Source organism: Oryzias latipes, chromosome 5 (assembly GCF_053564925.1).
Source record: "Oryzias latipes strain Hd-rR chromosome 5, Olatipes_Hd-rR_3.1".
NCBI classification, from domain to species: Eukaryota; Metazoa; Chordata; class Actinopteri; order Beloniformes; family Adrianichthyidae; genus Oryzias; species Oryzias latipes.
In genome coordinates this window covers 3,159,787-3,173,817 of record NC_136241.1, presented here as the reverse complement: position 1 = coordinate 3,173,817, position 14,031 = coordinate 3,159,787, and the positions used below count along the sequence as shown (strand labels likewise).

The following is a 14,031-nucleotide window of genomic DNA, read 5'->3' as shown; positions in this document are numbered from 1 at the left end:
GAGGCCACATTCCCGTAGACTTCTAGAGCGAAATAAACAGCCGTCACTCAGTCATTCTATTGGTCAGAATAAATTCTTAAATTCTTACTCTCCTACCTCTTTTTTTTCCTCTTTATTGGCATTGACCAATCAGATGCCTTAATATAGGTATCTGGTGCCCGCTGGCCCCCACCTAAAATGTTCAAAATATTTGATTGACAGACTCTCCAGAGTGCACTTTCAGTGGTAGGACTGTGGACTCCCCACAAGCTCACTCCTGATTGGACAGAGTGAATACCATAGAAACGCTGACTCAGACTGCTTCCAGCTCAGTGGCCTTGTGGTAGAGCGTCCTCCCTGAGAAACTCTTCCACAGAGTGAATTCAGTCTCAGGCTGAGTAGTACCAAAGACTCTAAAAACGGCGCCCAGGCCTGACAGCTGAGTGTCAAGCAGGGAGGCGCCGTGTCCCGTTTGAGGTTGAATTAAGTGGTTACACCACCAAATGGTTCTGGAGGCTGTGTCTGCAGCCCCCCCCCCCCCAGGGGATGGGTCAAATGCAGAGAACAAATTGCACACATAGGTGCGTGACAGCTTTTAACTTTTGTGACGTTGTCTGGCTCCAACATGTCGACGTCCATATCGCCCAAAAATTAAACCGACTTTTGTTGAGGCGGAAGCCAGGCATTTTCTCTGGGTGACATCACACTCACTTGGTCCAGTCAATGGGTGTGAGGTGCTGTAAGCTGGCGTGACAACATGTAAACAGTGAGCTCTCACTTTTGGATTATGGGGAGGGGGGACAGGGTTGCTCCGTGCAAATGGTCCTGCCCACAACTCAGAGGTGAATTTCTAATGAACTGCTGCCATTCTGCAGAAACTGTCCAAGAAAAGGACTGTTTGTTTTTAGATTCAGGCTAAAAATAGCATCATTATAATTTCAAGATTAATGGGGAAGATTTTAAAATAGATCAAAAAATGATCAGTGAGTCTAAACAGAAATGAAAAATCAAAAACTGTTGAGTTTCCCTGTAATTAAAGCAACATTTAACAGGAAAATTAACAAATATGAAAGCAGCTTTATATAGACGTTTGTTCCAAACCTTTGATGTTGCTGCATTATTTAAAAAAAAACTCTTTCCCACATTTTCATCTTTGAAAAATGAACAACAAATAACAGAAAAATGTATCACTTTGTTTATTAAAAGTATTCCAATTTCCTTTGTGGTTTTAATTTGAAAACAATGACATCAATTCAACCTCACTGGTGACTTTAAATGACTGCTGGAAAATATTAGCAGATCTCACTGAGCTCATTTAGGATCATTACTAAATCAACTTTACGATAAGATATTCACTAGATTTAATATAAAATCTGGTTCCAAATATGTAAAAAATATGTCATTCATTAGAACAAAAATACTGAAGTGACTCTAAACTTTTTTTTGTACCAGCTATTGTTTGATGGAGCGTGAGCTCAGTGGAACTGAAATGTTTTTGAGCAGCATAAGTCATTTGATTTAACATTTCTGTAAATGTGTGCCTAGACTGAGCAGGATCTGGTCAAGAAAACCATAAGCTACTAATAAGCACACAAAAACCTCAGAAAAAAGCCAAAGAAAACACCACACAAGTGTCAGCTGGCGAGAAGGGATCAGTTCTCATTTAAGGCATCAAAGTGAGCTTTCAGACCTACGTCATTTATTGTGAACCCAGCAGTTCGTACAGGAAGCTTTTCTTTATCCTCTATTTGATTTGACAGTTTACATACCGCTGTTTTTACTATGTAACAAACCACAAGCAATATTGCAAAAATCCTGCTTTGCAAAACGTAAAAAAAAAACAGGTGGACGTTCAACTAAACTTGGGGAGTTATTTAAAATTTGTCAAACTTTAACGTAGGATTATATCCGTCTCCATGACAACAGTGCACTCAAGCAGATAGATGTGAGCAGGTACAGTGTGGTCAGCCTAAAAACAGACTCCAGCATTGTACTTCTAACATAATTCAGCATTTTGGGACGTTGACGCACAAAAGCCTTTGCTTTGCGATTAAAAGGCATTTCCCCTCTTTTATTAGAAACCATCAGTTCTTTAGCCGCCAAGTCCTTCCGTTTAAATGCTGACGGCCCAGGTTGTCACCTGGGGGGGGGACACCAATGTTCATGTTCTAAAACAAAATCTTACTGTTATTGCTTGAAAAAGACAGGTTTTTAGGACAGTGTCCTTCAAACAACCGTTTTTTTTAAAATGTGAACGCTTGAACAGGTTTTTTCTTTTAGATCGCGGTGCTGGAGGAGTTTTGTGGAGCAAAGCTCACGTCACGCCTGTCATCTGTGGTAAGAAGCACGTTATGGGTTCTGTGCCGTCTATGGGAACAAACTTTCTGTCTTTACACTCGAGCTGCTCAGCGCAGAGTCACTTCTTGGCACCTTTAAGAACTTGGACTCCAGCTCACCTAAAGAATCGAGACCATTTTTGTGGTCATGACCCGTCAGCACAGGACCAGCTCGTCTGCCTTCATGACACTGTGACTTTCCCCACAGAGTCACAAGTTTTATTGTTTCTGCCTGAAAGGACAAACACCTGATAGGTCATCATGCAGCCCAGCAGTCAGGCCTTTGGACCCCAGGACACGTCCCAGTGCATCAAAGCATCACAGTGTGCGCCTGTTTGCTGTGTGGAACAGAAGGGGTTTGGTTTCTTTGATCTCTGCCACCTTTACAAAGACGAGGCAAAAAGCAAGAACTGATCCAGCCAACAGAGCAGAGCAGAGCAGAGAGGGGGTTCAGGAGTTAGTTTAGGTCCGAGCTTCGTCACCCACCCACCACTCTGCTCTTTAAACCCCATCAACCTCCACCCGCTGTGTCTTCTCATGGAGGCAGCTGCTGCCTTGGACCAGGCAGCTCTGATTTATCTACAGAGGCGGAAGCCCGGGGTGCCATCAGGTCCGGTAGGCTGACGGATCGCCTGATTGATTGGACGAACGGGTTCTAACTGTGGCTGCACGCTCACACGAGGAGGTCTAGTGTGGAAGGAGAAAAAATATTCAACATTATATACCTAACTATATATTTTCTGATATTATAGAATTCCACAGTGGTTTACTGCTGTAATATATATTTTTTTACCTATCCTGGCCTGGATTGTCCTGAGGTGTTTCTTCTGAAGAAGCACTTCCTAAAATCCTCCTCCTTGCCTCCGCATACTCTGCCTCACGTTGGGCCAAAGATTTAGTCTGCTGCGAAGGACGAGACAGAGAAGAGTTTCCTGCAGAAACATTATTGGAAGGCCGCTTTAATATTCGGATTTGAGGCGGGGGTGCTGCCGGCAGAGAGTCATCCTGGATGACAACGGCGGTTCGCACAGGTGAACCCGCAGATTTCAAAGTGGACTTCCTGTAAAGACAGCAACCACTGAGTACAACAAACAAACAAACACACACACAGTGAGATGGTGATGTGCTGATGTGTGGACACCTACTTTGCCTCCTGATTTATCTTTAGCTTTGCCTCAAGTCTTCTTTCAATTTCCTGAGGAAACACAGAACACATCATTTCACAGCTGCTGCAGGACAACAGTTTTTACTGCAATAAAGATCTTAAACAGGGCTAAAGAATAAAAACGGTCAAATTTAATCTGGACTGTGCAACGGTGGATGTTTATTTAGTCACTGTACTGTGGTGATGTAATGTTTTCTTTTATATTTGTTTATTTTTTCTCCTGGTTTTAATCCTTTTAACATTTATTGTGTTACCTTGTTTTCTTTGTGACGGCTGCAGTTTTATCTAACAAGAACTTAATTATAACTTCCCATTTTTAGAGACCAAATCTAGAGACCACTTCTTATGTATTTGTGTGTATTATTTATGATATTTTAGTGGTAAGTATTTTCAGGGTAAATTTTCGTTTTTAATTGTACCAGTGCCAATGAGAACAAAGATCAATCAACAACCTTTTTCTCTCTAAATCATCATACTTCTACAAAAACCTCCTACCTGAAAAAATATTCACATTGCTGAAGGAATATGATGCATTTCAGAAATCTAAAAATCCCCAAACCCTGGTTTACGTGTTTTATTGTGTCCTCCAATTTTTTAGAGTTTCCCAGGATGTAAGACTCAAACTTTCTGTCAGTTTTTTAAACATGTGGAGATCTTTTTTACCCTGAAATCAGCCATTCTTGCATTCTTTAAGATGCTCTACCATAATATGGATTTACAAAGTCGGCTACACTCTGCTGTCATTCATTTGTCCGGGTCATTTGTGACCGTTCCATCCATAATTGGTCATTTTCGTTTGTCTTCCTTTTTCCCTCCTAATGCAAGAGTAGAAAATAGATCAGATCAACTGTTACACATGCAGGGAGAAATCAAGTGAAAGAGAGGAGTTCTAGGTGTGTTCATCAGATTTCCTAAAACCAGGTAGTTCCTGTTATCTAAGGAAGGACACCAGATTATCCTGGGTACACAATTACTACACTAAACCAGTCATTGACGAAAACTGATAACCAGGTTTTAGGGGCATCTCAACAGACTCAATGTTGGGATCAAAATGACCAAAAATTGATCCTAGTTTATTGATTTTTACTTACAGCTGTCTTAAAACTACATTCTACTCTTGGAGATTATAATTTAACCCATTTGCACCCAAAAGAAAACAATCCACCAGAGAAACTGAAGGGCAAAGTAGACTAAAACTGTGATGACTGTTTAAACAGTTTTAGTCTACTTCTTTGCCACAGCGATGTGGGTCAACTAGGCCTCAACATGTTTACACGTACTGTAAACAGTCAACAACTCCGACCTTTACGGATTAGTTTTCCGCTTGACCGTTTAACAGAAACCAAACAGATTTACTAGCGAAACAGCCCTGTTGAGTTCAGCTCACCCCGCTGTCTGCTGCTTCCTCCCAGCTCTCTGCTACCTCCTCATCCTCCATGTTTTTAACAGGACTTCGGATGATTGAAGCTTCGCTGCACCGGCCAACTGAATCCCATCTAAATCATGGAGTCCCGGAAAGGCAGACGGGTCTTATGCAGAATCACCGATAGTCCAATGTCACCGTTTTCAGTTCCTATGATGGCTGAAAGAACAACGTCCTGAAAGCCTTTCTGTGGTGTGCTGTTAGCCTGCTAGCTTAATGCTTCACTGAAGCAGCTTCTTCCGGTCACCTGCTGCTGCAAATGTGCTTCTCAGATCAACCGCGACTATAATATATGATGTAAAATCCATAATAAACCCCTTTACTCCAAATAACTCACAGCTAGAACGGGGGCTGAAAACTGTTTGGATGTTTGAAACTATTTTCTCCAAAAAGTGAGTTGACCCGGAAGTATCAAAAAAGCTGAAATCGATCTTTATTTAAAACAAACGAAACAACAAAAACTGTCTCACGTCATCACAATGGAACTCAGGGGAAATGTGAACGTTTAAAAACGCCCAGCTATCACTTTGGCTCTTTCCCCTGAAAAAAATCAACCAAAAAATGGAACATCCCACTGGAAATTCAATAATAGCCTTTTAAATAACAAAAACTTTTGTAAAAAAATCAAATCACTTATTCCTGAAATAAAAGAAATACAATGCCTGTCTCCTATTAATAGATGGGAGTGGTTAAAATTTAATATTAGAAAAATTGCGATTGTAGAAGGAAAAATTTTGGCTAAAAGACAAGAACAGACTGAAATAATTTCAAAATTAAACACTTTGTGTAATTTAACTCAACTGAGTGAGGAGAATGTCATTGAAATTAACAAATTATAATCTAATTTAGATGAACTCTATACCGAAAAAGCCAAAGGAGCATTTATTCGTTCAAAGCCAAAGTGGATGGAAGATGGAGAAAAAAATTCGACTTACTTTTTTAACTTGGAAAAAAGTAGACAAAGGAAAAAAACAATCACTAAGCTACAGATAGAAAACTCTCTAATAGAAGATCAAAACAATATTAAGGATTATATCACCAACTTCTATAAAAACCTTTACACTAGTCAATATTCATATCAAAACACACTTTTATTTGAAAGGTTAATTTATGATAAAGTACCTAAAATAGACGAGACATTCAGAGATCTCATGGAATCTGAACTTACTATAGATGAGCTTGATAAAGCTATTTCCCAGATGGCCAGTGGTAAATCACCGGGACCTGATGGAATTACAGCTGAGTTCTACAAACACTTTTGGACTGACATCGGAGAAATGTTGTTTGAGGCATTCAATGAATGCATCGACGAACAGATGTTGTCACCTACAATGAAAAGAAGCATTGTTTCCATTTTACCCAAACCAGGCAAAGATGTGTTATTAATTAATAATTGGATCACACTTATTTGTTGTGACTATAAAATACTAGCACATATCTATGCTAACAGACTGAAATCAGGAATATCTCAGATCATAGACGAATCACAATCAGCATTTATTAAGGGGAGACATATTCATCACCACACTCGCTTAATCTTAGATATATTAGATTACAATCAAATTATTCCTCAGGAAAGTCTTATCCTTTTTTTGGATTTTTTTAAGGCCTTCGACTCATTTGAACACGCCTTTTTGTTTAATGCCTTGAAAAACTTTGGCTTTGAATCAAAATTTTGTAACATAATTAAAATGTTTTACAAAGACATAAGTATCATTGCCATCAACCGAGGTTTCTCAAACAGTTTTCCTGTTAATAGAGGTGTTGAGGGTATTAACATTTTAGGCAGGGAATTTATTCATTCATTCATTCATCTTCTTTACCGTTTATTCCCTTTCGGGGTCACGGGGTTGCCGGAGCCTATCCCGGCCACTTGAGCGAAGGCAAGGGATGCCCTGGACTGGTCGCCAGTCTGTCGCAGGGTGGAATATCCTCAATCACACGTCCATTCACTCTCACACTCACACCACGGGGAATTTAAAATTAGTCAATTTGCTGATGACACAGCTTTATTTTTAAAGAATAAAAATATGGTACCTGTTGTTATCAATAAAATACTTTTGTTTTCAAGAGCATCTGGCCTTACCCTAAATCTCAAAAAATGTGAAATCTTATCTATACATACCTGCAATCAAAGTATTATTGAAAACATACCTGTAAAAAGTGAAGTGAAATATCTTGGTCTAATAATAACAAAAAACAGTAAAGATAGAGAAAGTGTAAATCTCACTCCCAGACTAAAAACAATACAGAAAACTTTAAATCAATGGTTGGGACGTGGTCTATCAATATTTGGCCGCATTCTATTATCCAAAGCGGAAGGTTTTTCAAGACTTGTGTATCCCTGCCACTCATTATATACATCCCCAAAGAACATCAAGTTGTCTAATTCTATTCTCTTTAAATTTATTTGGAAAAATAAGACTCACTATATACAAAAATCACAATTGGTCAGAGATTATAAAAATGGCGGCTTAAAAGCTTTAGATGTTGAATCACAGATTGTAGCGTTTAGAATGAAACGGTTAAAAGGCTGTATTTCCCAGCCTCATTCTATGTGGTATCATAACTCTTCGGTAAGGTCGGGGGACTGGAGTTTTTGCTGAAGTGTGATTATAATACATCAAAAATACCAATAAAACTATCAAACTTTTACAAGCAAGCCTTAGAATTTGGAAAGATGCTTTTCAACCATAACTTCTCCCCTCACAACACTGTTTTATGGAACAACAGATTTATAACTGTAAACAAGAAATCCTTGTTTATGTCTGAATGGTATGATAATGGTGTGTGTTTTGTTCATGACTTGATGCGTACTGATGGAAGGCTGTTTTCATACTATGAGTTTGTAACCAAATACAAGATTAAGGATTCTAGTAACTGTTATAACAAAGTCTGTAAAGCAATTCCCTTACCTCTACTTAATCTTATTCATAACATACTACAATACAATGAAACCAAACCACAATTTTCGGAGCTAAAAATTAATAATATTCCCCTAAAAGATAAAAAATGCAACCATAAATTAATAACTCTAACCTTTAAACAATTAATTTTCTGCAACTTTAGTATAAACAATAGATGCGATTTAGAAACCACCCAAATGAACAAATCTTTTTCTTTATACACAAAGTACCCACTTCCACCTAAAATGAAAGAAACACATTTTAAAATAATATCTAAAATTTACCCTGTTGGAGATTTTTTACATAAAAGATTCAAATTTGAATCGGAACCATGCATATTCTGTTCATCTGAAACTGAAACATTAGAACATCTCTTTTACAGTTGCAACCAGGTTAAAATATTTTGGTCTGATATACACAATTGGTTGGCTCTCAAAATTTTAAATATTCCCTTTTTTTTCCTTGTGTGATGTTCTTTTCTATATGGAAAATCTGGACCCAGGAATTTCTGATGTCATTAATGTTGTTATTATTTTATGCAAACATTTCATTCATTTATGTAAATGGAAAATACATGCCCTTTGTTTAGTATTTTTTTGAATTATTTTTCTGATTATTATAAGTGTCTTAAATGCATTCCTACAATCCATCCATCCATCCATCCATCCATCTCCCTCCGCTTATCCGGGACCGGGTCGCGGGGGCAGCAGACTGAGCAGAGATGCCCAGACTTCCCTCACCCCAGCCACTTCCTCCAGCTCCTCTGGGGGGACCCCGAGGCGTTCCCAGGCCAGCCGAGAGACGTAGTCTCTCCAGCGTGTCCTGGGTCTTCCCCGGGGCCTCCGCCCAGTGGGTCATGCCCGGAACACTTCTCCAGGGAGGCGTCCAGGGGGCATCCGGACTAGATGCCCGAGCCACCTCAGCTGGCTCCTTTCGATGTGGAGGAGAAGCGGTTCTACTCCGAGCTCCCCGCGGGTGACCGAGCTTCTCACCCTATCTCTAAGGGAGCGCCCAGCCACCCTACGGAGGAAGCTCATTTCAGCCGCTTGTATTCGGGACCTCGTTCTTTCGGTCATGACCCATAGCTCATGACCATAGGTGAGTATTGGAACGTAGATCGACCGGTAAATTGAGAGCTTTGCTTTTCGGCTCAGCTCTCTCTTCACCACGACGGACCGATAGAGCGACCGCATAACTACGGACGCCGCTCCGATCCGCCTGTCAATCTCACGTTCCGGTCTTCCCTCACTCGTGAACAAGACCCCAAGGTATTTAAACTCCTCCACCTGGGGCAAGGACACTCCACCCACCGAGAGATGGCAAACTACCTTTCTGCGGTCAAGGACCATGGCCTCAGATTTAGCGGTGCTGACCCTCATCCCAGCCGCTTCACACTCGGCCGCAAACCGCCCCAATGCACGCTGGAGGTCCTGGCTTTATGAAGCCAACAGGACAACATCATCTGCAAAAAGCAGAGAGGAAATCCTGTGGTCCCCAAACCAGATCCCTTCCGGCCCCTGGCATTCCTAACAAAAACAAGAAAACTACAGTCATTTATCAAAATATATCAAAAGTATTATTATTTTGAATTGTTTTTGCCTTACCTTTGCCTACTATTTCATTTTTATTTATTTTTTCTATATGTGCATTTATAACGTTTGTTCACCCTAACTTGGTTTGTATATGAGCATCTATAAAAAAAAAATAAAAAAAATCAAAGAGGTACACACATTGTTAAAAATATTACTGTTTTTTGTTTTTTCGGTCTTATATGTGTGTTTGATATTAACAATTGTTTATTGTGCAAGTGACTGTGAATGTCTGTAAATTGAAAAATGTACAATAAAGTTTGTTGAAAAAAAAAGTTTAAAAACGCCCAGCGGCTTGTTTCAATATAATTTGGTTTCTGTTCCATCAGCTACTTTTTATTCGGCTAATTTTATATCCAACATTGAATGGACAAAAGTCTGGTCTTTGTCACAAAAATCTTCATAACAAACAAAGTTAAAGAAATCTCTTTTAAACTACCGGTAATACACAGATTAACCCAGAAAAACATTACTTAGCTAAATTTAAGTAGACTTAAACACTAGTTGTACTTTCTGCCAGAAGCAACCTGGAACACACTCTAAGTTATTCTGGTCTTGTGAATTCACTTACAAATTATGAAAAAACAGCGACAAATCAGCAACTCTTTTTTTTTTTTTTTACTGATTTCAACTTTATTATAAAATCGTAATATTTGGTCTTCATAGTTTTGGAACGGAAGATGCATGCTTTCTTTTTTTTAAATATTTTGTTTTTCATGGCTAAATTTAATATTCACAAAAGTAAATTTACTAATAAAAACCTTAATTCTTCGTACTTAAACTGGAACTGCATTAACATTCAAAATTAATTTCTACTTCAAAATATAAAAAGACTCAAAAAGCGATTAACATCTGTAAATCCTTTGGATTAGCGACATAAGTTTATTCTCGCATTCCTATGTTTTTTCTCCTGTTATTTCTCTTTTTAATTTTCTATTTTTAGTAACTTATTTATTTCCTTCTGTGATTGCTTTATTTGGTTATGAACACCAGTTTTTTTTAAAAATCTGCGTTACTTATAAGTTTGTTCTCAATAGATGTGATTTTCATAAGGTTAAAATGATTTTATTCTGAATTCAGAACTGTGTTCGCATAATGTGTTATAAATGATGTTTTTCTTTGTATTATATTCTGCAAATGTTCAGTAAAAAAAAGATTTGAATTAGCGAATAAAGGGTTAAAAAACAAAAAACAAATACACAGCGGCGAAAGACATTTCAAATTTACATCATTTTTATTCGTTCTAACCTTAATTCATATTTTAATGGTAGCAAATCAACATGACGTAAATTATTATTGGGCTTTAAAGGAAAACCTGAAAAAGAGCAAACAGTTACATTTTTTAAATTGAATAATGTAAACTTTCTAAGACAGAATTAATAAGAACTTTTATTATTGTTGTCGTTGCAGATGAGTGTTTAGCTTTGATTAACTGAATTGTTCAAAAATCCTCTTTCGAGTGATTAATCTCTCAAAGGAAAAAGATTTTTCATCACTTTTTGAATGCTAATGGTGGTGCTGGTGCAGAGGTGGTGGCTGCAGGCTGAGCCTTGGAAACCATCATCAAAACACAAAAAACAAATTTTTTCTCATCAATTCTCTAGTCTTTGATTGGCATTTTGTATTGCAAGATTTTTCCGGCGTATATCAGCTTCCGCCCGGATACAGGAAAGTTGCCTCTATCTTCTCCTTCCAAACCTTGGCCGTTTGTTCGGGTCTATTTCAATCTGAATCGTCTGCTGCTACTGCAGCGTTTTCAGAGGGATCTGCATGGTAGCGTCAGGTGTGCTTCAAACTACTGCGCCCCCATGCAGCCCAATAAAAGTTCAAAATGACCCCATGTGTTCACATTGAATTGTGGTTCCTAAAGTTCAAATATTCTCTGAAAAATGTGAAAATTCAACAACATTTTGTGCTTTTAGAGGTAATGGAAGCATGAGTTTGACTTTCTACTTAGGTGTGATTATATTTCTGAACACGGTGGTGAATATGTCGCTTTAAGAAGTTCATTTGTGTCTTGAGTCTGTTTTCCTATGGAGTCCCAAATTGTTCATTATTAAAAAAATAAATATGACCTTGTGCAATAACACAATCCACCAATAAATCTCTTATAAATACATAAAAAGATCATGAAATTGTAAAAAATGTGCACACAGATTGTAAATTAGCCATGACATTAAGAAAAATTATTCATTTTGCTTTTAAAAACCTGTTCATTATTTTAAAGCAGCATTTTAAAATATTTATTTTTAATCATGTTGACTATTATTATAATTCCATGGCTTTTGTTTTGGAAACTCGGATTTCAAAATCAACATTTTCCAAAGTATCTTTGTTTTTATTTAACCTTGCTGTTTTTTTTAGAATGACTTATTTATTTCATAAGAAGCTTTTTCAGTGAATCAGTGAAAATGGGTGGGATCTAAATGCACATTGGCTGATCCTTTGAAATCAACTCGTATTCCTAGATACCCGCTCTGTGGTGTGCCAGTTAGAAAGATGACATATTTCGCCACATCCGCATGGGTTTGCTGACAGTAGTGGATCAAATAGAAACAGTAAGTAAGTAAGTAACCTTCTTTATTATGGACAAGTGTAGAATAACAAAATAAGACAAAAACAAGACAAAAATGATATAAAACAACAAAAAAATTATACAAAACAAGACAAGACAAAATTTTAAGACAAAATTATATACAGAACAAAAGTCCAAAAGTGAGTGATAAGAAGAAAAATCTTATAAACTCTCACCCCCTTTACCTGAAGTCCTTACTTTCCCAACTAAACCCAGTACCCCAACCATCAAAGTCCAGTGCCCTACCCAAGTGTATATTCTGTAATTCCCATTTCCAAAAAACACACAAATGAATAACAAAACGTATTTTCTAAGTATGCAGATTTACAAATGCTGATGTTCTGTATTGTTATGTATTTGTACATATTTATCAATGATCATATTTCTGTATTTATACTTAAATTATTTTATGTTTGGACATTGTTTCAAGCATTTACTGGTTCTGTACCACAACTTCACTCCACAAATTGAAACACAAAATCTTTTTTTATTTGTACGTGCTTCATGTATGAGAAATTAATTTTTTCCACTAACCTTTGGATATTCGTCGGTAATAAATTGTATTCTGCCATGAATATTATTTGAGCGATACAATCATAAAATTTTAGTAATTTTGATTGTATGAATACGGTCTGTCGGCAGACGCTATTTTGAGTCGTTTGGATGGCATTTTTGAAATGCTCAGCTTGATAATTGCTGCAGAAGATGCAAACATCGACGACTCAGTTTAGGCCAGTTTGAGAGCAATTGTGCACTGGGTTCACAAGCACCTCGCAGAGGAAAGTGATGAAATCCATCATTCATTACCGATGTTTCCATGAGTTAGAAGTGGACCATTTATACTAGGTCTTCTATCTAGATAGATAAATGAAGTATTCAATGCATATATAGACTGTTTTGCTAGGTGTTTAACAAATCTCTGCATAAGGTAAAGGTCATTTAAAACACTAGTTATAAAGAAGTAATTTATTTAATGCTATGGGAGCTTTCCTCTGAATTCATCCTGATTTTGGATTTTGATTGATCAGTTTATTTTAAACAAGATGAAAAAAAAGGGAAAATTAGACAAAAAATAGATATGACAATGATATTGTTTATCTTTATTTGTGTTTTTAATCTGTGTTTTTTAATCTTATTTGTATTATTTAATTGTTGTTTTTTCCTTTATTTGTTTTGTTTAATCATTTTTAACTAATTTTAGTCTCCTTACAGCACTTTGGAAACCGTTTGTTTGGGAAATGTGCTCTATAAATAAAGTGGATTGGATTGGATATTATGATATTAAACAGCAGCTCCTCCTCAAAGCATTTTTTTAAAGTTAATTTTGTTTCCATCAATTTTAGATTTCACTTGATTTTGAAACATCATGGAAATTAGACTGATATTAGTTAGGAGGAAATGCCTCTCTTGCTTTATTTTGCTTGTTTTTTTTACAGCTCAATATTGGACAACATTCAAGTTTGTGTTAGAAAACTCAAATGTTTAAGCATTTTCTAGAGCAGGGTTTGCAATCTGAGGCTCCAGAGCCACATGTGACTCTTTTATTCCTTCATTGTGGCTCTCTGTCTAAATAAAAACACAACATTTTTTTTAAAAAAAGTAAATATATAGTAAAAAATAAGCAAGTAGTAAAGTAAAAAAAATGTAAAGTAAATAAGTAAGCAATTTAAGTCAACCACAAGCAGTTGAGAAACAGTACAGACAGTAGCACTGCCCGGCTCCTGACTGCAATCGCTGTGACGCTACAACAGTCCATCAAGCTGTGGCGTCATAGTTTAACAAAGTCGAACTTTATTTTGCGCCTTTTATCAACTGGAGGTAAGTAAGACCAACCAGAATTCATATTTAAGGCATACCAGGTTAAAAGGCCGATTGCCTTTCTTTGAACAGGCATTTTAAGTGCCCCTATGGTTCAAAATACTGTATATGGCAAGGGTCAATTAATTAGCTCTGATTACATCTTGGTTTGTTATAGATTTACACATCTCTGTCTTAGATTCAACAAAAATGGTAAAATACACTTTTTTTCATCTCTACTTAGATAATACCATCTACTAT

At 37.2% G+C, this 14,031-nt stretch overlaps 1 protein-coding gene across 1 annotated transcript; it reads right to left on the bottom strand.

The window, feature by feature from the left end:
- Positions 1 to 1,151: 1,151 nt before the first annotated feature.
- LOC101171808 (SUZ RNA-binding domain-containing) lies at positions 1,152 to 8,545 on the bottom strand. Its single transcript, XM_004086101.5, has 4 exons — positions 4,868 to 8,545; positions 3,461 to 3,510; positions 3,109 to 3,375; positions 1,152 to 3,002 (listed from the first exon to the last, which is right to left on the bottom strand). Exons 1-4 carry the CDS (start codon positions 4,916 to 4,918, stop codon positions 2,891 to 2,893), a joined length of 480 nt encoding a protein of 159 aa, XP_004086149.1. The 5' UTR covers positions 4,919 to 8,545; the 3' UTR covers positions 1,152 to 2,890.
- Between the last annotated feature and the right edge of the window lie 5,486 nt (positions 8,546 to 14,031).